Source organism: Xenopus tropicalis, chromosome 1, assembly GCF_000004195.4.
Source record: "Xenopus tropicalis strain Nigerian chromosome 1, UCB_Xtro_10.0, whole genome shotgun sequence".
Lineage (NCBI taxonomy): Eukaryota > Metazoa > Chordata > Amphibia > Anura > Pipidae > Xenopus > Xenopus tropicalis.
Window position 1 is genome coordinate 161,348,458 of NC_030677.2, and position 23,075 is coordinate 161,371,532.

The 23,075-nt window shown below is 39.3% G+C and overlaps 2 protein-coding genes across 17 annotated transcripts in view; one reads left to right on the top strand and one right to left on the bottom strand.

Annotated features, from left to right (window-relative positions):
- Positions 1-9,061, top strand: part of pitpnm2 (phosphatidylinositol transfer protein membrane associated 2) — a 155,210-nt gene extending 146,149 nt beyond the window's left edge. For all 15 annotated transcript variants that reach the window (XM_031896469.1, XM_031896451.1, XM_031896458.1 and 12 more), the window contains 8 exon segments: positions 1,108-1,256; positions 1,422-1,538; positions 1,862-1,978; positions 4,359-4,507; positions 4,862-5,011; positions 5,096-5,279; positions 6,820-6,948; positions 7,848-9,061. In XM_031896469.1, the coding sequence (XP_031752329.1) occupies positions 1,108-1,256; positions 1,422-1,538; positions 1,862-1,978; positions 4,359-4,507; positions 4,862-5,011; positions 5,096-5,279; positions 6,820-6,948; positions 7,848-8,186 (1,334 nt within the window). In that variant the 3' untranslated portion in view covers positions 8,187-9,061.
- A 5,476-nt stretch (positions 9,062-14,537) lies between these two features.
- Positions 14,538-21,738, bottom strand: arl6ip4 (ADP ribosylation factor like GTPase 6 interacting protein 4). Of its 2 annotated transcripts, none has more exons than NM_001114257.1 (6): positions 21,533-21,633; positions 20,848-21,028; positions 19,667-19,993; positions 19,313-19,430; positions 16,510-16,579; positions 14,538-15,368 (listed from the first exon to the last, which is right to left on the bottom strand). In NM_001114257.1, the coding sequence occupies exons 2-6, from the start codon at positions 21,026-21,028 to the stop codon at positions 15,315-15,317; spliced, it is 750 nt and encodes a 249-aa protein (NP_001107729.1). In that variant the 5' UTR covers positions 21,533-21,633; the 3' UTR covers positions 14,538-15,314. The 2 variants fall into 2 exon arrangements, with proteins under 2 accessions (NP_001107729.1, XP_012809947.1); XM_012954493.3 differs by having other exon boundaries at positions 14,931-15,368; positions 21,533-21,738.
- Between the last annotated feature and the right edge of the window lie 1,337 nt (positions 21,739-23,075).

Consider the following 23,075-nt stretch of genomic DNA (forward strand, 5'->3'; position numbering starts at 1 on the left):
GAAAAAAGAGAAAAGGCACAGGTGAAGGTGAACATACATGGGCCGTTTCTAGCTGCCTATATTATATATATATATATATAATATTGGAGAACTCTGTTTTTACTCTACATTGAAGTATTAGGGCAATAATGAATGGATGTTTGCTTAACTGACTGCAGACTCCATGGGGACTGTACCTTTGGGAGTACATGCCTATGGGACTGCTCATGTCCAGTTGCATCTGCACAGTTCTTAATGTTGTTATTATGTTTATATCAAGAGAAGGAATGTTCTACGAATTGAATTAGCTATGCCCTAACAATTTTGTTGTATTTAGTAGAATAAAGTGTGGCCCATACATATAGACTCTTCTTCAGGACAATTAACTAATACATTTCTTGCTTTTGCCTTTCAAATAATCGGTACCATGAAAATTAGTTCTTGTCCTGTAACCTGCATGTAACCATAACAAATATGGCTTTACCTTAAAAACTGGAATGCAATAAATCCTTCCTTTTATGAAATGAAGTGAAAGAGGTAGTCCCTCTAGCAAGCAAAGTTACCCAGAAATGTTCAGTCTATACAGGTACCTTGTCTTTTTATTCTGTGTGCTGTAAAAACATGACTGTGAGATATGCTAAATAAAGTATAGGATGACCTTACATGTCACTGCATTTGGGTTTCTAGGAGAGGACTACCTCTTCAGAGAAGCATGTCTGCTAATCCTTTCTGTAACACTGAGCCATAATGCTGCTGAGGCTTTGCTCCTATTGTCATCATGAGTATTGCATTAATAACTTAAAATGACTGACAAAACCTTTCCAAAGCTTAGGGCTGGTAATACATAGCTTTGGAGGGGTGCACTGCGCCAGTAAAACTTCTTATTAAACCTTATTTTTCGGCTGCTGATGGCTGCAGCACAGAAAATCCTTATGTGCATGCAGTTGGGGGGGAGTTCTAAATTTTCATTTCTTTTATTTCTGTAATCTACAGATAGAATTAATGTGATACATTTCTAAAAGATACATACAAAATATATATATATATATATATATATATATATATATATATACACACCTACTACTGTTTTTACTGTTTAAACTTGTTGACAAAAATCTTCTTTGTTAGTTGCAGCAAAGTGGTGGGGCACAAAGCGAATTGACTATGCTCTTTACTGTCCGGATGCCCTCACAGCATTCCCCACAGTTGCCCTCCCTCATCTTTTCCATGCCAGTTACTGGGAGTCCACAGATGTTGTCTCTTTCCTCTTAAGGCAGGTAAGTGAAAAAGTCATTAGCCATTAAGTCCACATGTCCACATGTCCATGTTTTTTTTGTCATGCTGCTGTTATGTTTTATTTGAAAGTATTAGGTATGGATCACACTTGTTCAACTATAAAGCAAACTGTTAGCTAATATCATATTTGTACTATATGTTTTCAGGTCATGAGACATGAAAATTCAAGCATTCTAGATTTAGTTGGAAAAGAGGTTTCTGAGTTCAGTCCTTCAAAGCCGAGGGAGAAATGGCTGCGGAAAAGAACGCATGTAAAACTAAGGGTAATCCATTTTTCATGATATTGCTATGAGTCATTTTCCTCTGCATCTGTGCGGGGTCTGCTGGTGCTGCATTTACTGTCAGGAAGGCGCTAGCTAGGATAGGCTTACCCCATTGTGCATTCAGTGTATTTACACTGTACAATTGCATTATTCTTTAAATTGTACTGGATGCATTTTAATAGGAGATTTTCGGCACATGGCTGGTGCAGTACCTAATGTAAAGCTCATCATTTGTTATATGCTATTTGCTGTTGATCCCTATTGGAGCAGCCCAGCTAGTATGTATTGCAGTGGTAAAGACGCATCTATATTTGATCCTGCAGAATGTTGCTGCAAACCACAGAATTAATGATGCTGTTGCCAATGAAGATGGGCCTCAGACAATGACAGGAAGATTCATGTACGGCCCTCTTGACATGGTCACACTGACTGGGGAAAAGGTTTGTTTTCTTTTTTTCTGAAATGTATTTGAAGTTTTCATTTAGGCATCTATACACCCTGGGGATGCAGTCATCTACCAAACATTTTCTTTATATGCCAGTATCTTAAAGGGCAATGCTACTGCTGAAGTAAAAGCACCAACAAAAAAATACAACTGTGGTACTGCCCCCTAAGGCAGCCATGGGCACCTCCCACACTGTCAATGTGCAAAACTCAAACCGAACAAATTGCTCGCTTGAGCAATGTTTGAGCAGAGGTGGCAGAGTATTTCCTAAAAGTGATTTGACCACCTCAGTTTTGAGCTTGATTACCTCAGCAGTCAAATGTCCCCTTTGCCATAACCTTAATTTGGTGCCATCAGTCACTCGAAAAACCCCCAGTGTTTTACCCCCAGGCCCCTCCACCACTAAGTGAAAACAATACGGAACAATGCTGCTCTTTTTCTTTTTTTAACAAATAAAATGTCTTTATTGCACGCTTTATTGCATTACAGCAACGTTTTAGGCCTTACAGCTTGATAAAGGGCTGTATTGTTTCAGACTGTTTTCAGTTTCATCTACCAATGAGAAGTGGCCATTGGAGAACCTGCACTGTCCTAAAGTTTATGTGAGTTGCCTTGCTGACTACGCCTCACAAAATTGCCCTCCACAAAAATGATATCTAATAAAATATATGAAATGTTCCCCTTAGATTTTTATAATATGACCTTCATTTGTTATTGCTACGCCATTAGTATAAGCCTATAGGGGGGAATGTATTCCTGCTTTTCTGCGTACAGAAAATGAATTCTTTGTTATAGTACCCAAGAGCAGCTTTCCTTATTTACAAGGGATTAAAACTCTGGTTAAAAAAAAGTACTGAGAAGAAAATGGAAATGGCTGCATTTTTAAATCCTTGCCAGAGGCTTTTAATGCAAAATACACCCTATTTATAAGTAGGTTTTATCTTAATTTATTTTTCCTTTAAAAGCCTGTCACGCCTGACACAGCCTATTGTGTGAAAAGAGCATTCCTCCTCTGCAGAACTACCCTAATATATTAAGTGAAGAATTAAATAAAATGTGTCCTGTATATTCATGAGTGTATATAGGTGCGGGGTGTGGTGGGTGAAGCCATGCAGCTACTGAATCATGCACCATACAATATTTACAGGAAACACTGACTGCTGCTATGTATATATTGTACAAATTAACATTTTGTTGCATGATATGCTTGCCTATCAGATTCTTTGCATGCTCAGTGTTTATTCTGTTACTGCCAGTGTTGGCTTATGTGTTTGCACAAAGTCTAGAGGGAACATTGGCTGCCATTACTGCAAGCCTTAGGTGAGGCATACTATCTACACAAGAAAAGTATATGAGCTTTGAGTATGGGCATGTTTCTTTAACTGTAAAGAAAAAAGAGCTCTGTATAATCAAGGAATTAGTAAGGCTGCTTTGCTGGTATACAGAAAAAGAGAGGATGGCACTGTGGCATTGCGGTTAGCACTGCTACCATCTATAGGCGCAGTCGTTTCAGGGACTGCATCAACGAGCTGATGCAGTCCCCAATCCGACTAAATTTTTTAACCTGCCCGGCCAGATATCAGTCGGGCAGGCCCGTCTTTGTGCCCCTACATGGGCCGATAAGCTGCCGAATCGATCTAAGGGTGTATGGCCACCTTTAGGGATCAGTGAGATGCAGACGTTGGAAGGGAGGGTGGGAGTTCCAGTGCCTGTTCTTTCTTTCCCCTACACAGGAAAAGTATATCACCTTTGAGGAAAGATGCTGGGATTCCAAGCAAAAAAATTATTTTCCCCACCAGAGGTGTAGACTAATAGAGCCCACATTCTGGTAGTGGCAAATAATAGGTTTTTTTTCCACTAAATATGCCCCAAATATAGTTTAAATGAAAGACTGGCAGCTGAACAAAAGAAAGATAAGTACTGAAAAAGAATAGGAATAAAATCAGGCCCTGCTGACACTGGAAACAAGATAGATTTTAAATTGAAGGTTAAAGAGTGAATGTTAAAAAAAGCATAAAAAGCAGCACTGGCTGCAAATTGTCTCACTTATTATCCACTTATACTGCATTAAATAAATTATTATGATTATCTAAGGTGTTCATAATCTAGACCAGAGACTGGTAATCTTAGTCCTTCCAAATGTTGTTGGACTACAAATCCCAGCATCCCTCTGATAGCTGGGGATCCTAGCAGTTGCCCTTCAACAACATATGGAGGGCTACAAGTTGCCTGCTGCTGTTTTCTCTATTTAATCCAGCAATATAGTGAGATACAGTGCACAGAGCATGGTGTTCCATCCTGGATTTATAGAAGCTGCCCACAGAGAACCTTTCCCAGTAAATCTCAGATATTTATCATGCTTTCTCTTATTCTAGGTTGACATTCACATTATGACCCAGCCTCCCGCTGGAGAGTGGGTTTACTTTGACACTGAAATAAGTAATAGCAGTGGCAGAATTTCCTACGTCATTCCTGAAAACAAAAGGCTTGGGATTGGCGTTTACCCTGTGAAGATGGTTGTCAGGTAAAGTGCCTGTATATTCCATTTACGCTATACCTCATTCTTGTGTCAGTGAAAACAAACATACGTGCAGTCATGCCAGTTCCTCTTAGAATCTCGCTGTTATCATATTAACACTTGCCATTGACGTTATATATCTTATCTGATGTTAGGCCATTAACCATACCAGTTTTTCTTGCATTATTTTTCTTGTTACAATTTCAGTCGCACTGTAGATTGCACATCCTGGCTGGGCAAATAACCCAAGGCTCAGTATGGATGTGTACACATAGTAGCAGCACGCATAATGCAGCAGCTCATTGTTCTGTTTTCTGAACCTGTGATGCACAATGCACTAATTTGCTTTCTTTTCCCCAGGGGGGACCACACATATGCTGATAGCTATCTCACAGTTCTGCCGAAAGGGGCGGAATTTGTAGTGTTCAGCATTGATGGATCATTTGCGGCAAGTGTTTCTATTATGGGCAGTGATCCCAAAGTCCGAGCAGGAGCAGTCGATGTAGTGAGGTTTGTTGCTGCTAAGCATATTATACAAGTCGCTTCTGAAAGGCCAGACTTGCACTTTAACCCTTTCTATGTTTTTATCCGCAGGCACTGGCAGGACCTTGGCTACCTCATTATCTATGTCACAGGTAGACCTGACATGCAGAAGCAGAGGGTAGTGGCATGGCTTGCACAGCACAACTTTCCACATGGCATTGTGTCTTTTTGTGATGGACTGGTCCATGATCCTCTGCGACATAAAGCAAACTTTTTGAAAAGCCTAATCCACGATGTGAGTTATTCTCTTCTGTGGCTCAGTTATGACTAATGAGCCAGCCAGCACCAATCATCAGAGTTAAAAACTTTGCCTTTAAGAATGCTCTTACCCCAAGCCATGCAGATTAGTGGTTATTAGCTCAGTGCTTGATTTTGGGTTATAATGCAGGCGTTTGTCTTTTGTAAACATGCTGCCTATTAACTATGGGTTGTTGTGAATGGGTTGTTAGTAAAGGTTAAGTTTCACTGTCATGGGACAGTCCAAATTTTAACAGCTCAGCCCACAGTCCCGGATTCTTACTGAAAAGTCCCTCATTTCTCTTTGATCTCCTGCACTGAACGCTAAAAAATATACAAGGTTTCTCAAGCTTAATTAAATAAGTAGCTTTTTGCAGAGATTCCAGAAAAGTAAACTAGCTACACATGCACTTAGATATAATTGTAACTAATAAGCTAAACAGGTCTCTTGGAGGAACTGAGACTCACAGCTTAAAGGGCAATTTCACCTTTTTTAGCAAAACTGTAATAACACATTTCTTTTTCTCCCTCTTTCCACTTTTCAAATGTTGGAATGTATAAAAAGGGCCTGGACGTGTACAGAATCCCACACAGATGCTCATTGGTGTTAGAACATTATCATATTTTTGTCTTTACTAATGTGCTTTTATATATCCATGGCCCAACAAGCATAGATCCAGTTAAATGACTCTCTTGGTGTTCTAGTGCCACAGGACTGAACCCACTATATGGTGTTAGAGAAGTATTTGAAAAGGCTTTAGAATGATTTTACAAACCCAGTTCCAGCAATGGATCCTGAAGCATAAGTAACAAGGTGGAACAAGTCAATATATTTACCAGTAACTCCTACAATACTGCCCCATTTTCAGTATCTGGTAATAAAAACATAATAGCACAGCAAGGGCCCAGCTGCCATCTTATGACACTTGATATCCTTTTCCCAGTATTTGCTGACTAGGAGCATGTCTGATTTAGGAGGGAAGCCTCTAAAAGTGGCTTCCATTTTCCTTTAATAGTCACCAATGGAGAATACAGTTATTGCAGTTAGCACACCTAATTTTCCCCCAGGAAAGTCCTCACCGTCCTTTATTGAACAATTATAACCATTTTCTTTAAAATGCAATATGGTAGTAGATCTGCAGCAACAAAATTAGAGGAAAACAAGAAATATTGTGCTGCCATCTTGGTTATTTTGCTTGTCACTTCCAATCCCACTGCTCATTCTGTGCATGTAGCCGGAGACACCAGAGGGAAGGGGCATGCATAAGAACTGGGCTCATAGAATTGCACTTGCTTAGCTTTCATTTTTATCCCTATAAATTGGCTTTCCTTAACGTTGAAAGGGGAATGAAACTGCAAAGATGTTCACATAGCTGTACACAAATGTTATCCATTGAGTGTCTCAGTATTCACTGCAACTAATATATCTGTAATTCATTTTTTTCTTCCTGTAACCTGCAGTATTACATTCTTTGCCTTAAGCTCTGCATTAAACCAGTGTTATATTTTACTATATTTCTTTCATTTTGATGCCTTAGGTACACATGAAGGTGCACGCAGCATATGGTTCCACTAAGGATATCACAGTATACAGCTCTCTTGGTTTGTCACCAATGCAGATTTATATAGTTGGTCGGCCCACCAAGAAGTTACAGCATCAGTGTCAGGTAAGAGGAATCCGCTTCATGTCATAAATAGTTAATTTTTGTGTAGTAATGGAAAGTCAGAAGAAATGACTTTTTTTGTACTGCTTGGTGAAATATTTTAAATTTGAGCTAGAAACTGGGGTTTGCTAAGCACAGCTGGCCATTCAAATGATACCCAGATATATGTGGATGTTATTGCTTGCTAAAGAAAGTTCATTTAACAGTAATTTAACTGTGTGGTTTGACTCAAAAAAACACATAATGGCACCTTTCTTCTGGATGAGAAAACCTGCCATGTGTGCCATGAAGGGAAATCGGCTTTTATTCTTAGTAGCAGTGAATATTTTGAGTTACAAATATGATACATTGCAGAAAGAGTAATCCCTAAGGGGTTCATTTATTAACGCTCAAATTCAAACTTTTGCTGTGATTTGAATTTTTGTGCCCTAAAACTCCCAAATTCAAATTATGGCTTCAAAATTTTGAATGATCGATATTTGATAAGCACAAAAAATCCAAAACAATTAAACATAAAACTTCAGCATCTAAAAGCTTGCAAGTTCATGTAGAAAAGAGTAGTCCTAGGCAAAATGTATGTGGTTTATGATGGGTAGAATACAAATCCAATGCGTTTTTTTTTTTTTTTATGGTTTATTTCAATCAACTGTTTTATATTAAAAAAAAAAAAATATTCTGAGTTTATTCAAATTGAAAATTGATAAATAAGCCTGTAAACTGTAATAGCCAGGCTTTATGTTTCAGAGAGCAAGTTCTTCTACTGTGGGGGGAGCACAATGGGGGCCATAAAAGTGGTGTGGTTCTGAAAGAGATGTTGTGTGAAGGTGGCTTATCGCTTCCTGTACATAAACCATCTGTATGTATATAGCTTTCACATTAGGATATTCTTTCTGTTATTGCAGTTTATCACAGAGGGCTATGCTGCTCACCTTGCTCAACTGGAATATAATCACCGTTCTCGACCTGCTAAGAATACCAGCAGGATGGCGCTAAGAAAAGGGAGCTTCTGTCTTCCCGGCCAATCAGATTTCCTTCGAAAGAGGAACCACTTGCTTCGTACTATCTCCTCACAACCAACGGGGAGCAGCAACCACAAACCAGAGCGGACACAGAGCCAGTCAGAGAGTGAGAGGGACCGGGAGAAGGAACGTAGCCAAAGAAGCATGAGCATTGCTGCAGGGTGTTGGGGAAGGAGTGCAGCCACCACTAAGCAGGAATCTGGCGTTTTAAGTCAGAAGTAGACTCCTGCACTCTGGACATTTTCTTGTACTTGGCTCTGGCCACTAAATGGGGGCGGGGGGAAAGTTCAACAAGAAAGGAACAGAGGCAAAACTTTGCAGGAAAGTTTGGTGTCAACAACATGGTGCTACAATATGACATTAGAAGTTGTGCAGGTGATGTGATACATTGAACTGCAGGCCTTAAATATGGTAGCAATGCTACCCAACAGCACCTGAGGGGGACACATGGAGGTAAAATGTAGCCCAACATTCTTTTTTCCTTATCCAGGTTCAGAAACTTAGCAATGTAAATAGGTGCCTCCTTAACCTTCTTAGCCATCTCCAAAATGCACAACAAATAGCTGGATCAACATGAAAAAGGGATCTGTGACTTTTACTCCAGGCTAAGAGACACTGAATACTGTTATGAACAAGGGAAACATCAGGAGCATAAGCTGAAACTGCAGGACCAATAGTCTTCTTCAGTGTTCACAGGCTTTTTCCATCACTCGCAAACCAACTTTTTATTTCAATATTTCTTTTAATGCAGTGGCAGCTTTTCTACAAAATCCACTCAGAGCGCATTTCACTGCAGTAAGTCATTCAGAATCCTGATATCATTTTGTGCTCAGAGGATGCCAAAAAGGATCGCTAGCTCCCGAGGTTCTCAAAATTCTCTCCGCCCAATTGGCTCTTCTTGCATGCAGTTGCTCAACTGTTAAACCTCATTGTTTTTCTTTGCACTGATTATTAGATTGGAGATCTGTTACCATCTCACCTAGCCTCTCATTGTCTGTTGCACGTTAATGCTGTACTGCTACAGTAGGGTATAAATATTGTGTGTGGATGTTTTTTTTCTGCACTGAGCAGAAATAAAGCAGGTGTGCCAAAAATAAGTTATTTGGTACTGGGTTCTGTCGTCTTTGATTTTCCAGTTATTGCTATCAACTACAACTCCCAGCAGAGCCCAAAGTCTCTTTAAAGGGAGTTATGAAAGAATGGAAGCTGGAAAGCCAAAGGCTGCATATCCCTAGTGCAGAATTTTGTTCAAAGGCCATATCTTAATTTTTGCAGCTGCCAGACAGATTGGTGTTGCATAGAAATTTAGCTTGCTTGTTTTCTATACAGCAACCATGATGGTAGTTAACTAGGTATAAATTCAGCTCTAGAGGCAGAATGCTTTGCCCATGATAAAAGAACCACTTTGAAGCTCATTGCTAAACAAGGAGGGTCACATTAATGAACCTGATCCAGCACTGTGAAATATCCCTGTACTTTGCTTATGGGTTTGAACTAAGCGCAAAAAAATCTATCATTTAGTTTTCCTTTAAATTAGGCTTTTTGCACACTGTGATGAGACAAGTCTTGACAATAGAAATATATCTGACCAATATCTATGAATAAAACAGCTAAGGGATGTGCATGCTGTACTGGAGGTCACTAGTAAAATAGGCTTCTCATAGATTTTGCTTGGAGACATTTCAGTTGTTAGTTTCTTTTAGGAAAGTGACAGTGGCCTATCACAATGGGAGGCAATACCTTAGGCTTCAGATACACTGGCAATTATGGTGTTAGCTGGTCCAGCTACTCAAATCATATGTCTGTTACAATCAGATGGCTACACTTGATTTATGTGCCTGCATCCAGTCTGATGTGCAATACAGATACATGTGGATTTAGAGCACAACTCATTTCTTCCAATTGTTACATGCTAGTTTACTTCTTTATGGAAGCAGCTAGAACCCCATAATAAACTGGATTATTTTAAAAAATTAAGATCCAAAAGAGTTACCTGGAAATCCAGGTACATTTTACTTTCAAGGGGATCAGACAAATGCAGCAGGTGTGTGATAGAGGCCCTTTTTGGCAAAGATGGCAGCAACATTACATCCTGCAATAGAGTATAACATTCTTGATAGGAATCAGAAACCTGTCAGCTTCTAGAGACCCATAAACTGTGCAACTGAGTTGGATAAGTTACTGTATAAACCAAACATCTAGTTTGCCAAGGATCTATTTATTAGATGGGGACCTTGGCTGACATATACATTAATGACAGTACCTACTTCCCCCAAGAATGATTGATTGGTTCAGTGCAGGTTAATTGTTGCAAAACAATTAATTAGTATACAGGGCCAATTAAAGCTACTGATGCAATCCTCTATCAGAGCATCTATTTTATATGTGACCCTGCCTCAAAATGTATTTGATATAATATGACAAATCTACAAATCACCTTGACCTGGGTTGGGCTGACTTAGTCTAAGGGGCTGATTTACGAATCCGAATGGGAAAAATTCGGATTGGAAATGAACATTTTGCGACTTTTTCGTATTATTTGCGATTTTTTTCGTCGCCGTTACGACTTTTTCGTAAATTGTCGCGACTTTTTCTTAGCTGTTGCGACTCGTATTGAGCGCTCGTAAACAGCGGGCAAACCTTTCAGACTTTGCATGATTTTGGAAGCCTCCCATAGGACTCAATGGCACTCTGCAGCTCCAACCTGGCCCAAGGAAAGTCACGATACTGAAGCTTGAATGAATCCGAAACTTTCGTACGTGGCGCGATGGCTACGAAAAAGTCGTGACAATTCGCGCAAGTCGTAACGCTACGCAAAAGTCGTGACAATTTGTGAAAGAGTCGTAATGGCTACGAAAAAGTCGCGACAATTTATGAAAAAATCGCAAAATACAGATCATTACGAAAAAAACGCATTCGGACGCTTTTCGGACGTCCGTGGATTAGTAAATGTGCCCCTAAGTCTGTGCACTGTGAGTGGCAGTACATATAGAGGTAACAATGATTGGGTTTCTAAACATTAGACTGCCTCCCACAGTAGTATCCAATTCTGCACCATTTCATGCCTGTGTAGCAAGATTGCTTGTCAGAGAGAGGTGCTAATAAGCTAGTGTACTCCCCAGTGGATAGGCGCTAGGCTACTGCTTGGTAGAGCCAGTAGTTGCTGCGCCATTTTTCCCTTAAGTAAACAGCCCTGAGCAGCAGGTAACGAAGCTTGCAATGTATGTCAATTGAAAAGTGCAGTGCATCATTTATCTTCAGTATTTAGTATAGTTGCATGGAAGGTGAGTTTGGCCAAGCAGTTTGATGAAGTCAGGAAACTTGGTCAGCTCTTGCGAGACATTAAACTCTCCAGGAGCGTGAATCTACACCAAAAATGTTGTGCTCTATTAAAAGAAGGCAATATGTGAAATATGTGAAACAAAAAGTTAACAGTAGGAGCTGTCTATTTTTTTTCTAGGAAGCCACTGCCAAATAAAGGTAATAGTGGGTACACTTCATATGCCCTTGGCACTGCCTCAACACATAGCCCCTTAGTTCCAGGGTTTTGTTTGTTTTTTACAAATTACTTTTTTTAAACTGTTTTTTTTTTAAATAGCAAAATGTAATGTGTAACTCTCTTATAGAGGGATGAGCAACCTGTGCCCCAAATGTTTCTGAAGTAAAGTGCTCAGTGACAACATCTGGAAGGCTCCAAGTTGCCCATGTCTGGTTTAATGAGACTATTTGTTGTTATGTTTGTGTCTGAGACTTAGCTGCTATAGTAAAATATCTGTACAACGCTGCAGTACAAAGCACACACCACACTTTATATTCACGGTTAACTAGAATATTAGAGCAGGTTGGGAAAGGTATATCCAAGAGAGCCCAGCAGCAAATGTAGTAACTCCATGTGAAAGGAAAAATGTGATCGCAGTTGTCATAAGAGCAGCATATATATATGTGTGTATATATATATATATATATATATATATATATATAGCCTCTAGTGCACAAGTTCATCGCTCTTGTAGTATTGCAACAACAGAAGGCCCCAACACTGCCAGTTCCTAGAAAAAATCCACCCAAAGCATTGCACCAGTGTGAAGAATTAGATATGGCCTTTACTAGACTAACACTGAGTTCAAAATGCACAAGTGGGGAAAAAATGTATGTAAATTTATTGTAATGTGCAAGGAATGATAACCTATTGTGTGTAGATATTGTAAAACATACCAATGTAAATGTTCAAAAAGTGGTTATATAAAAAGTGAGTTATTTATTTATGTAGAAAATGTTTTGGGTGAGGAAGACATCCACGTTTTTATGAATATTTGAAAAAAAAAAAAAAATTAAAAATAGCTTTTTTTTGTTTGTTTCAGGCATTATGTACAAAGACATTAATTTAAAGGACCAAGTATAATGTATTTGTTATTGCAAAAGTGCAATATGATATATTCACCTCTTTAGCTCCATACTTTCAAAGTAGAATTGACAATCATACTCTGTCTCTCTCTCCATACATGATGTCTCTGTTACATGTTGCTGAGAGCACCCTGCCTTTCCTGCACTAGGATTTTTGGGTCTTTGCCACGTGGATAATAATCCTGGGACTGCAATAATATCAGATTATGCAGAATGGAGGACTGTGCTGGTCGAACAGACACAATGCATTAGACTGGGATGTCCAACCAGCTACCTTACAGCACTTGTTGATCACTAATGCCCAGAGCTGTAGTGTGACAAGAGCTAAAGGGCCGAGGACATCAGACTCAATGGGAAAAAACATTTCCCTGTGCCTGTTTACATGTAAACCATCACCTGGAGCCCTCCATTACCTGTCCTATGACCCGATAATACCATGTCAGTCTGTGTTCATTCTCCAATAGCAATAGCGCAAGTCAGTTTCAAAAGGAGTTGGAGCAACTCACTCTAAGATAGCAGTGTGTGTATTTAAGTGAAAATGCCATTTATTTATCATTTTGAAAATGCCATTTCTTTTTGTCTAGCTTGCTTCTGCAGGAATAACACCCCCTATCTTTATCCTTTTGATTTTATAACTTTAGTCTCAAAAATAACCAAAAAATAAAGTTTACAATGTTAGAAAATACAATAAGTGAAAACCAGAGGCTTGTGGTCGGTTGCTGGTTCAACAGTTCCCTGTCAGTGAGTTAAACGATGTGCTGCTCAGCGCTGCGGAGGCCACAGGCCCTTTGGCAATGAAAATGTTTAACCAGACTGCCTTCCACCATGTACAGGAACCTGCACTTTCAGAAGCCCAGACAGAAAGGTGCATCACCTTTGCTGCGTTCACTGAGTGTTCCAACAGCCTTACATTTCTCCTTTGTCCTGCTCTGTATTATTGCAACAAGTACAGTACAATAATCCCAGTGGCCTGTTTTATATCAAACAGTGTTAATATTTCATTTCTAAATAGCTCTGTGAGAGGCAACATCCTTTAAAATGGACAACATGGAGGCATGCTGGTAGAGCACAATTAGCAATGGTGGTGGCTTAAATGGAGACGAGAAAGAACTACACAAGGCGAGTGACTCTTCCAAACATCTGTCTGCAGCTTCCTGGTTTTCATTTCTTGTATTACCTTGGTGTAAGTGTGTACAGATGCTACTTGCTTGTATGTGACCGACCATACCGACCACTTGCTGTTAGTGCGTTGTTTTACTCCTTAGTGTGCTTTCTGTGCAGTACCCATTGTACGTTACACAGATTAAAGATTTGGGAAGGCAATTGGCTGGCGTGTGTTTTGTGAGAATTATGGGTATTATGGGATCTACTGGCTTACAGCTTGGAGGAGATTAATTCTCTAAATATTTAAACACACAGTGATTTCCTGCACCAAACACTGGTCTATATATCTATATACACACACATCTTGAGAAAGGTCCTAAATTGTGAAGTTTGTTGTTTTTGCATCAAGACCTGTGAGTGCTGAGTCCTCTGTTTCCTGTATTTCCAACATATTACCTGGCACCCAGGCATTTTACCTTTGTGGTGTGTGTCCTACTTCTATTACATAATATATGCAATAACATAGCTGCACTCACTCAATGAATGTCTGGGTGCACACTGCAAAAAAGTAATATAGAATATCATATACAGCACGGCATTCACAGGGCTTAAAAGTATTGTGGGAAAAAAGTTTGTTTTTTCAACATTTTGGTCCTTTTAGGCTAATAATAGATGCATTTCTTCTATAATTTTACTGGGACCACCAGCAGCAAACATACAGTATATGTTTTCTTTTTCTCCATATATATGGATAGAAATATTACAGGGTAATAAAATGAACACTATTAGGATAGAAAAACAGAAAAACAAAACAGATGAGGTGTCTGCCAGTGGTACAGTGCCAATAAAATGTAGAAAAAAATGCATCTGCTATGGGCCTAAAAGGATTCATATTCAGCTTGAAACACAACAGGACTTAATCATCTCCCTCTGCTTACACAAATGTTTGTTTTACTCCAGTCCCTATGCCTTGCAGGAAGAGGTCACACACAACTATGTGCTGACAGATTGGGCTCCAGTCTGCCAAGTCATTTATTTAGATTATTTGAGTTAAAAGGCCGCCAGTAGAAGCGAGGGGCTGATTGTTTATTTACAGCATACACACACTGCAGTCAAAGGAAGTCTTTAAGCAAACATTTATATCGCCAGAAATACCAAAATTTCACACTCTTTACAGCAGATGAGTTTTTGTATTTTTTGCTTTCTAATTAAAGCAAACTACACTTTTATTACAGTCTCTTTATAACGGCAAAAAGCAAAAGGCTGCAGTTGAGCTGTGGCTCAAAATAAAGTATGGACTGGCACTCACAGGAACAACACCTGCTTAAGTGTGATGCTAATCCGGTTCTAAATATGCACAGTATAATGATGTGCACTCACTGGCAGAGTTTAATGGCACTGACCTGCATGGACATTTATACCCATGATGTCCTTATGAGTGATACAGAGAAGCACATGTTGGGGCTGATTTATCACATTTATTTTCACAGTGGCTTTGTGACCAAACTGAAAGTTTGCAGTGTATAAACATTTACCTTACACACAGTGCTATCTGCAATGCACTTAACAAAAAAAAATGAAAAACATTTTCAAACTTTTATTTCAGATACTTATGGAAATTTTCTGGTGAAAAATATTCAATATCAGAGGACCACTGAATATTTAATTGTAACAGTAGTAGGGGAACAAGGGAAGAAATAAATCATGACAAGGTTACAAGGCAGGGTCAATATCCTAATAAGTAACTGTGTGTGTGAGAAAAAAAAACATTCATCATGGATACAGCACGCACCTGTCTTCAACCTGAAATCAATTTAAAGCAGTGTCCTACTGGGCCAGGGATCAGAACATGCCAGAGTGCATCTGGAACGCAAGGCCATCTTTCTGTGTAGATTGCTGTAGAGAGAAATACACATACATGGGGGCTTAATCATCATATCTAAAAAATAATAACTCTTACTATATTAGAATATAAAAGGGAAAAGACAAGGTTTCAAGCAATCCTGGTTTCTTTTTGTTCCCAAACTGTTCTCATTTGTATTGATGTTTAAAGAACTAACAGATGCATGTCCTTAAAAATCACTAAAATAATGCATTAGGGATTAAAGCTGATCTGAATTTCAGCAAGGCTGAAGCAATTATAAAAAAAAATAAAAAAAAAAATCTGCAAAACTAGGGCAGCAATCAGGAGGCAAAATGCACAAAGTACACATCACTTCTCTGAATATACACCAGGAAATACCAAGTAAATACTAATGCCACACGGGTGTATTCTCAGCAAGCCGAAAAACGCTTGCCGAGAATAGGCCCCGCTACGCTAGATCTACCATACCTTGTGCCTGCACCCAAATGAATGGAATACGCTTGGGTGCAGGCACACGTAGCCGATATCCGCCAAAAAGCAAGAGACTTCGGATCTTCGGCGGATATCAGCTACATGTGCCTGCACCCGAGCGTATTCCATTCATTTAGGTACAGGCACAGGTAGGAGCGTTTTTTCCGCTTGTCGAAGATATACGCCATACGCTGTGTGTGGCATCAGCCTAAACAAAGCAGTCTCTTTGCAGGTCCAGGGAGTTGTAGATCAGCAACAGCTGAAGGGGCAGGGTTTGCCTACCCCTGTAATTTTCACCCTATTTGCTGTCAGCCATATTTGCCTACCCCTGTAATATTCACCCTATTTGCTATCAGCCATATTTGCCTACCCCTGTAATATTCACCCTATTTGCTATCAGCCATATTTGCCTACCCCTGTAATATTCACCCTATTTGCTGTCAGCCATATTTGCCTACCCCTGCAATATTCGCCCTATTTGCTATCAGCCATATTTGCCTATCCCTAAAATATTCAAGTGGGTTTTCAGAGATGTGTACTAGAACAGATACCTCCTATAGGTGATTTCCAGACAATTTAAAGGAAGGAGGAGAATATACTGTGGCTATACTGCAAGATCATTATAAAATACCAAGATAACCATTTAAAAAATACTGTAATATAGACCGAGAAATAATAAAGAAATAAAGCAGGCCACTGTACCTTATTAATCTCTTTGTGTCTCTCTTTGCTTACAATCTCTTCAAGAACTTCACCATCTCCCTTGATAAGTCTGAAAATTAAAAAAATGTGTTATTTGGAAAACAATTTTTTTCAATTTGCAACAATAAATTTAAACATACCATTAGTATGTTTATTGACCAATAACAGACCGGTTGTCTTTCATACCAGTATAAAGACACAAGTACCCTTCCTCAAAGGATGGAGGACCACTAACCTCGCACCTCTCTATTTGATGAGCCACTGACAAGATACCGGCAAGTGATGCCACTTTTTAGTGAATGGGCATGGGTTGTTACCAATGGGGTTGCAGTTAGCAGAAAGTGAAGAAGTAGCAGGAAAACAATACGATAAACACACCAACACCAATGGAATTTTCTGCACTGCACAGTGAGGAATCCAGCTAATTAAACTATCTGTGCAAGAATCATATAGAAGGGCTGACATATGCAAGTCACAGCCAGCAGTGCATTTTCACTTGCCATCACATAACTTTAAAACCGCTGAATATGGTTCATGTAGATTAGAAAGTTGCTTAGAATATAACATTTTATTTTGGATTCAAATCCTCTTAGGTTACAGCACACAACATTGGAGATGGGTACTTAAAAAATCTATGTTTTATACTGGGCATGCACTAAATGCCTGGGAAAAAAAGAAACATATTCCTTGAGTGTATACAAAATACAGAACAGCTGCACATAGGCCCACCTCGGGAAGACATGGGATGCCTGGGAATAGCATGGGAGATGGTGGCTGTTCCCCAAGCAGTGCATTTTTTGAAGAGGAGGAGCTCCAGCCCAGGGTAGCAGGTTAGCATACTAGAATCACTCAGAATGCATACATATTGGCATTTTAATATCTCCATTAAACAAATCCACAGGGAATTTTTTTAAAAAAACAGACATTTGTTTCTGCTCCAAGGTGGCCATACACGTACCAATAACGATCTTTCCAGCAACCATTGGTTCATTCGTTCCCTCCATTAATGTTCAGGGCTGAATCATCAGATATGGAGGTAGAAACAATAGGGATTCTACCTCCACCTGGCAATTCAGCCCTAAACATAGATTTTGCCCGGGTGCCTTCAACGGCGCAAGACCAAAATCTTTTGTCCCGTCCAATCAAAAAGATGGGCGATATCTGACCGTTATCCGACACTCTTATGATATCAGTTGTCTGGTTGATCCGCCATACACTCACTGAATATATATATAATACTGTGCCACCTTTACACTGTGGACACAAGCACAGAGTTAGCTAGCATCTCTAGATTTACTTTTCCTCCCCTTCTATACAGCACTGCAGAACACAAAGTATCAAGATAACAACCACCTGTCTATTGTTTGCAACAAAGCATGTTAAGCAGTTACATTTTGTATACACCTCAAACTGCAAACACGGTAAAGACTTTCAGCGCAGACAGATGTATAAAAGTGGGAAACAAGACAAGTAATAGAGGCCAACACAGTGTTTTTTTAGTAAGCCTACATTGAGCCTCAGGAGCATAATGCCACACAATGGGTATAGCGTATATTTTCGAAAAGCAGAAAAACACTTGCCGAAAATACATGCCATGTGCTCCTACCTGTGCAAAGAATGCAAAGTCTTGTGATTTTATCTGAATTTTGACTACATGAGCCTCCACCCGACCATATTCCATTCATTCGGGTGCAGGCACAGGTAGGAGTGTATGGCGTGTATTCTTGGCAAGCATTTTTCAGCTTGCCGAAAATATACGCCATATGCATCATGTGGCATTAGCCTAAAGTATGCCACAGCTTATTGGTTTAGGTTTATACATCCTCCTTTCAGCCTTAGCAACATTATTGGAAGCTCTTCCAACTTAAAAATTATAAAGTGATCACTGGGGGCAAACACAGGAACTGGCCTGTAATTTCCAGAACAATCATGGAACAGCCCACTGATGGCAGTAGTGATGCAGCCGCTCCCTGGACAAATTTCGATGCTAAAGTTGTAAGCACTGAGCACGGGGGGGCTGCAGCCCCAGAATCGGCACAGACTGCAGAATCTAAATGGGACCTTAATAAGACTTCAAAAAGACTACTTTCATGAATTTTACCCCTTGCTTGCTAGCCACAATCTTACTAGCCATTGCTGGTGCTCCTTACTGGCAATAGTGTGAACAATGAGAGCTAGATAGATAACGCTACCCACACCGCAATCAGACTATATAGGTAGGAGCATCCCTACACACTGTCATCCAGTAACCTAGAGATTAATTCAGTGCCTGTGACACATGTAGATTTGGTTTCCACAGTTAAATTCACAGACACAATCTATATTTTTTAATTAATCAAGTAATAAAAGTTACGTTTTAAGATTTATTGCCAAAGGAAACTTGTCTAGTGTGTCTGAGGGATGGTGTGATGGAATGGAGTTCTTTTTGAGCCTCTGCTCTCTATAAATTTTTATCTCAGTATTGATTCAGCTCAGGTGCACATCCATTTTTTTACACAATACAAGAAGTGACTGCTGCAGGGACAGAAATGAAAAAATAGGCATCTGACTAAAAGCACCTTCATGCAGAATTGTTTTTTAAATTAAAAGCTGAACTGAAGTTGCTATGTTTATACATATTATTTTGTTACTATTGTTAAACTTGCTAGTAGTCAGCGCCAAACCAGGCTCCTTTTTACTGGGTACATGTTCCACTGTGTTCACCACCCTAAGCTTCACAATGAAATGCAACTGTACCTACCATGCTCTATACTCACATAAAAACATGCAGAAATGCAAAAATAAATAAACCGATAGAAAGTACCTCATTCTTCCTGTTTCTGGATCCACAACTTTCCTGATAACACTTTGCCGTGCATCCCACTCTTCCTTAGTCATTGGTTTCATTGCTTGAATACGAGACTTCTGTTCATCAGTCAAAGCTTGCAGAAAAAGAGATGATTATTTCTTATATAATCTTGACTGTTTTCATATAGTACACAATAATAATACAACCTAGTTACAAAATATCTCAATTTACTGAACCTTGGTAGAGCAGGAGAAATATAAATCTCATACAGATGCAAAATGAAATGAGAGTCAAAATATCAGCAAAATATGCCTAATCATGAATAGGGAAAAAGAGGGAAAAATAATGCAATAAATAATAGCAGCTTACCTGGGCCAGTGTCTTCTGGAGACTCCTTCTGGCAGGGGTTTATTGAGGGGCCAGGTAGCACTTCCTTTGCTGTGCCTTTGGCATCCTGGCATTCCAGTTTAAAAGATGTTTTTTTCTTTAGCTTTTTGCTCTTCTTTTTCGCCTTCTTTTTTTTCATTTGCTTTTTAGTCTTCTTCTTTCTATGGCTGCTTTTTTTACTCTTGCATGAACTATCAACTGAGTCATCTGAAGAGGAGCAAGAGGATGATGAAGATGAAGAGCTCTCAGAAGAAGAAGATGATGATGAAGTTGTGCTCACCGTTCTTCTTCTCTTTTTCTTTCTTCTTTCTATCATAAACAAAAATGTGGAATAAGGAGACATTTCAGACAAGAGCTCCAGCAAAACACAAAATCTGACAATTTCAAGACAAAAACACGCTTCTAATGAGAATTAATATGTTTCCATGTGGCTAGGAACACAGGCAGGAGGCAGCTGAGCAGAAGATTTATGAAACAGCCAGATGTAACTTCTTTTGAGAGGAACCTTTGCTAATGTGAAAAAGAACCTTCTTGTACTGCTGCCCATGGTACCACAGAGAACCTGTGTCACATGAAATTGTCTTTGTGTGTCTCAGTCTGCAGAAGGCAATCTTTGTGACCATAAGGATTCAGTGTGTTCAGGCTTAGCTTTTTTTTTATGAAAGCAAGTTGTAGTTGTATGCATTTGCTGGATGGCAAAAAATGAGTGAACTCATGTTAAAGATAAAATTTTATTTTGTTTGCTCTGGTCTCATATGAGAAGGTGCATAATTCTCAGGTAATTTTACATGATTTCATACTGTGCCTGTTTGCAGCCATAATTTAGCATAACAGTATTGGCTGCTTTTCTCCTTTTGGTATAGATTAATGATGTGCGGGTTGAGGTGTGTAGGTCAGGCAGATTTGGGTTGAAATTTGCGAGACCATTGCAGCTTTGGGTTGGGTGCGAGTCAGACTAGTACACTTTTCTTTTGCTTCCAAAGTTTCCCTGTCTTGCAACCTAAGGTGTGTGCAGAAGCAGCATACAGAGTAGAAAACCACAGGTAGGGGTCCTACGATGGCAACATTTGTGGGTTAAATTCCAGTGCAGGTAGATTTTTTTTCTTACCTGCACATCACTAGTATAAATGTTTATTCCCTCAGGGGACTGCATGCATACAAACCTTTTTTACGTCTGTCTGGTACCTCTGCTCGATATTTTGCGAGAGTTGAATGTTTTCTTACAGGGGAGTCACTGCTACTTCTGCATCGTGAACTTAATTTTTTCTTCTTCTTTGAAGATTTGCTTTGCGACACCTTAGGGCTCCTACTCCGGGATCTCTTTTTTAAATGTCTCTCATCCATCTATTTTATTAAGAAGCAATTAAATAAAAATTGCATTTATTTTGATAGATAAGCGAGAGAGCCTTACAAGATTAATACAAAATATATATATTCAATGTTATTATTGGCATTCATCCCTTCAAGAATAATAGGGGCATTATCTTCCCAGTATTTCATTTATTTACATCTAAAAAATGTCTGTTTAATTACTGGCAAAAATTGATTTACATTTATCACCACTTAAATGTATTTCATTAATGCTCTGCCATGAGACTGTACAGTGGCTGCTTGTATAGCATTTAATTAGGCTTGCAGAAGGCTCCTTATCTAAATTACCAATTGCTTTATGGGGAAAGTAAAGATGTATTTCAATTTTAAAATTGTTAGTATAGCAGTAGTCAAGCTGGCATTTAGTTACACAGCAGTGCAATAGCTTATACCACTAAGTTTCACCTTATTTCGATTCTGCTCATTGTTAAACTACAGCGTTTCCTTGGATACAAATGTATGGTGACCAGTTCTTACCATGAATAAGATAAGTCAGAGGTTGATTACTTCGGTCTCAGCTCATAATTGTAGCATTCGGGACTAAATACTCGACATGTGACTTAGACGCCTGTATGTCGGTATGTCTGTGTCTGTCCAACACAAACATTCCCTGCGTTTATTGGTTCAGAGGATTTCAGGCATAAACATTATGCGCATGCGCACAAGACAACTCTCGCACTTCCGCTCTAATACAGAGTGCTACAGCCGGAAGTGTACGGCTAGAAACAACTGATTGTTCTAGGTGCTTCTTTATATGTGGGGCGCGTAATAATCGTGGAAGTTGCAATTGTGATGGCTGCAGTTATAATCGGGGTATTTTTTAGTGAATGCAAGTAGTGTTTACGTTACACTTTTACTGGTCAGTTACTGGAGACTGAAGTCCTTTAGGCGTATGGCTCATCCACAAAGGACTTTGAGGGCAGAAGGGTGAAAGTGCCCCAAATGCCTCATTAGGTGCAGCACCACTGACTGTGTTTCTTTCAGAGGGAGGCACAACTTTTTAGGCTCTTAAAGGGGTTGGCGTTTATCAGTTGCCTTTTAGTATGAGAGTGTTCTGGGATAATTTGCAATTGGTCTTCATTTTTTATTTGTAGTAACTTTTTTGTGCAGGGGAGCCTTTCACAGGGGTCGCCTAAGACCATTGGAAAACATATTTCTGATGGTCTTAGGAATCATTTAATGGTTGGGGGTCACCACAACATGAGGAACTGTATTAAAGGGTCGTGGCATTAGGACTGAACTGAGCAATGAACTAAAGCCTGTGTTTGTATGACTGCAAGGCTGTGATTGGCTATCCCCCTCCTGCTGTGCTTCTGGTAGAGACCATTAGGACACGGCCACCCTTCATTTGAAACACTGAGACCTGAGAGGATCTATAGGGAGCTCCAATAAGGGGGCCATTTTTGCAGACAGTATTCAATTTTAGCCAAAAGCAAAACAATCACCATATATTATTCATAATTGCAGACAAAATTAAAGTTTTTTCTTTGTGTCCAATATGTCTCCTTTAAGGTTTATCATGTAAAGGTAAATTATGTCATACCTTGTCTTTTAGCCCAAATTCTCATTAACATTGTTTATTAAAAAATATATATAAAAAAAAAAAAAGAAGCATTCTGAGTTTAACTGAAATCATACCCCTTACAGTAAAATCACATGATGTGTTTATCTTAAGGTTAGTACCAAATGGCATCCCACGTGGCTGAGGAAGCAGCAAAACTATTTGCAATGTTGACTAACCGGGGGCACCACCAGACAAAGAAATGCTGCAAGGGACATATCCTGAGTGGGGACACTGCCTGCACAACTTACATGTAGGGCAAATGTCTTAAAAAGTTCTAAAGGAACATTGTGCTTATCCTGCCAAGACTGTTGCAACCTACTACTTAATAGGCTCCCAGCCTCACACCCCTTACTTTTTGTGCAACTCCACCCAAAAACATTTTTTTTGACTAATTAATTTTAATTCTAACAAGCTTTCTATTATACACTGAATAAGCTGTTATTCTAGGTTTAAAAT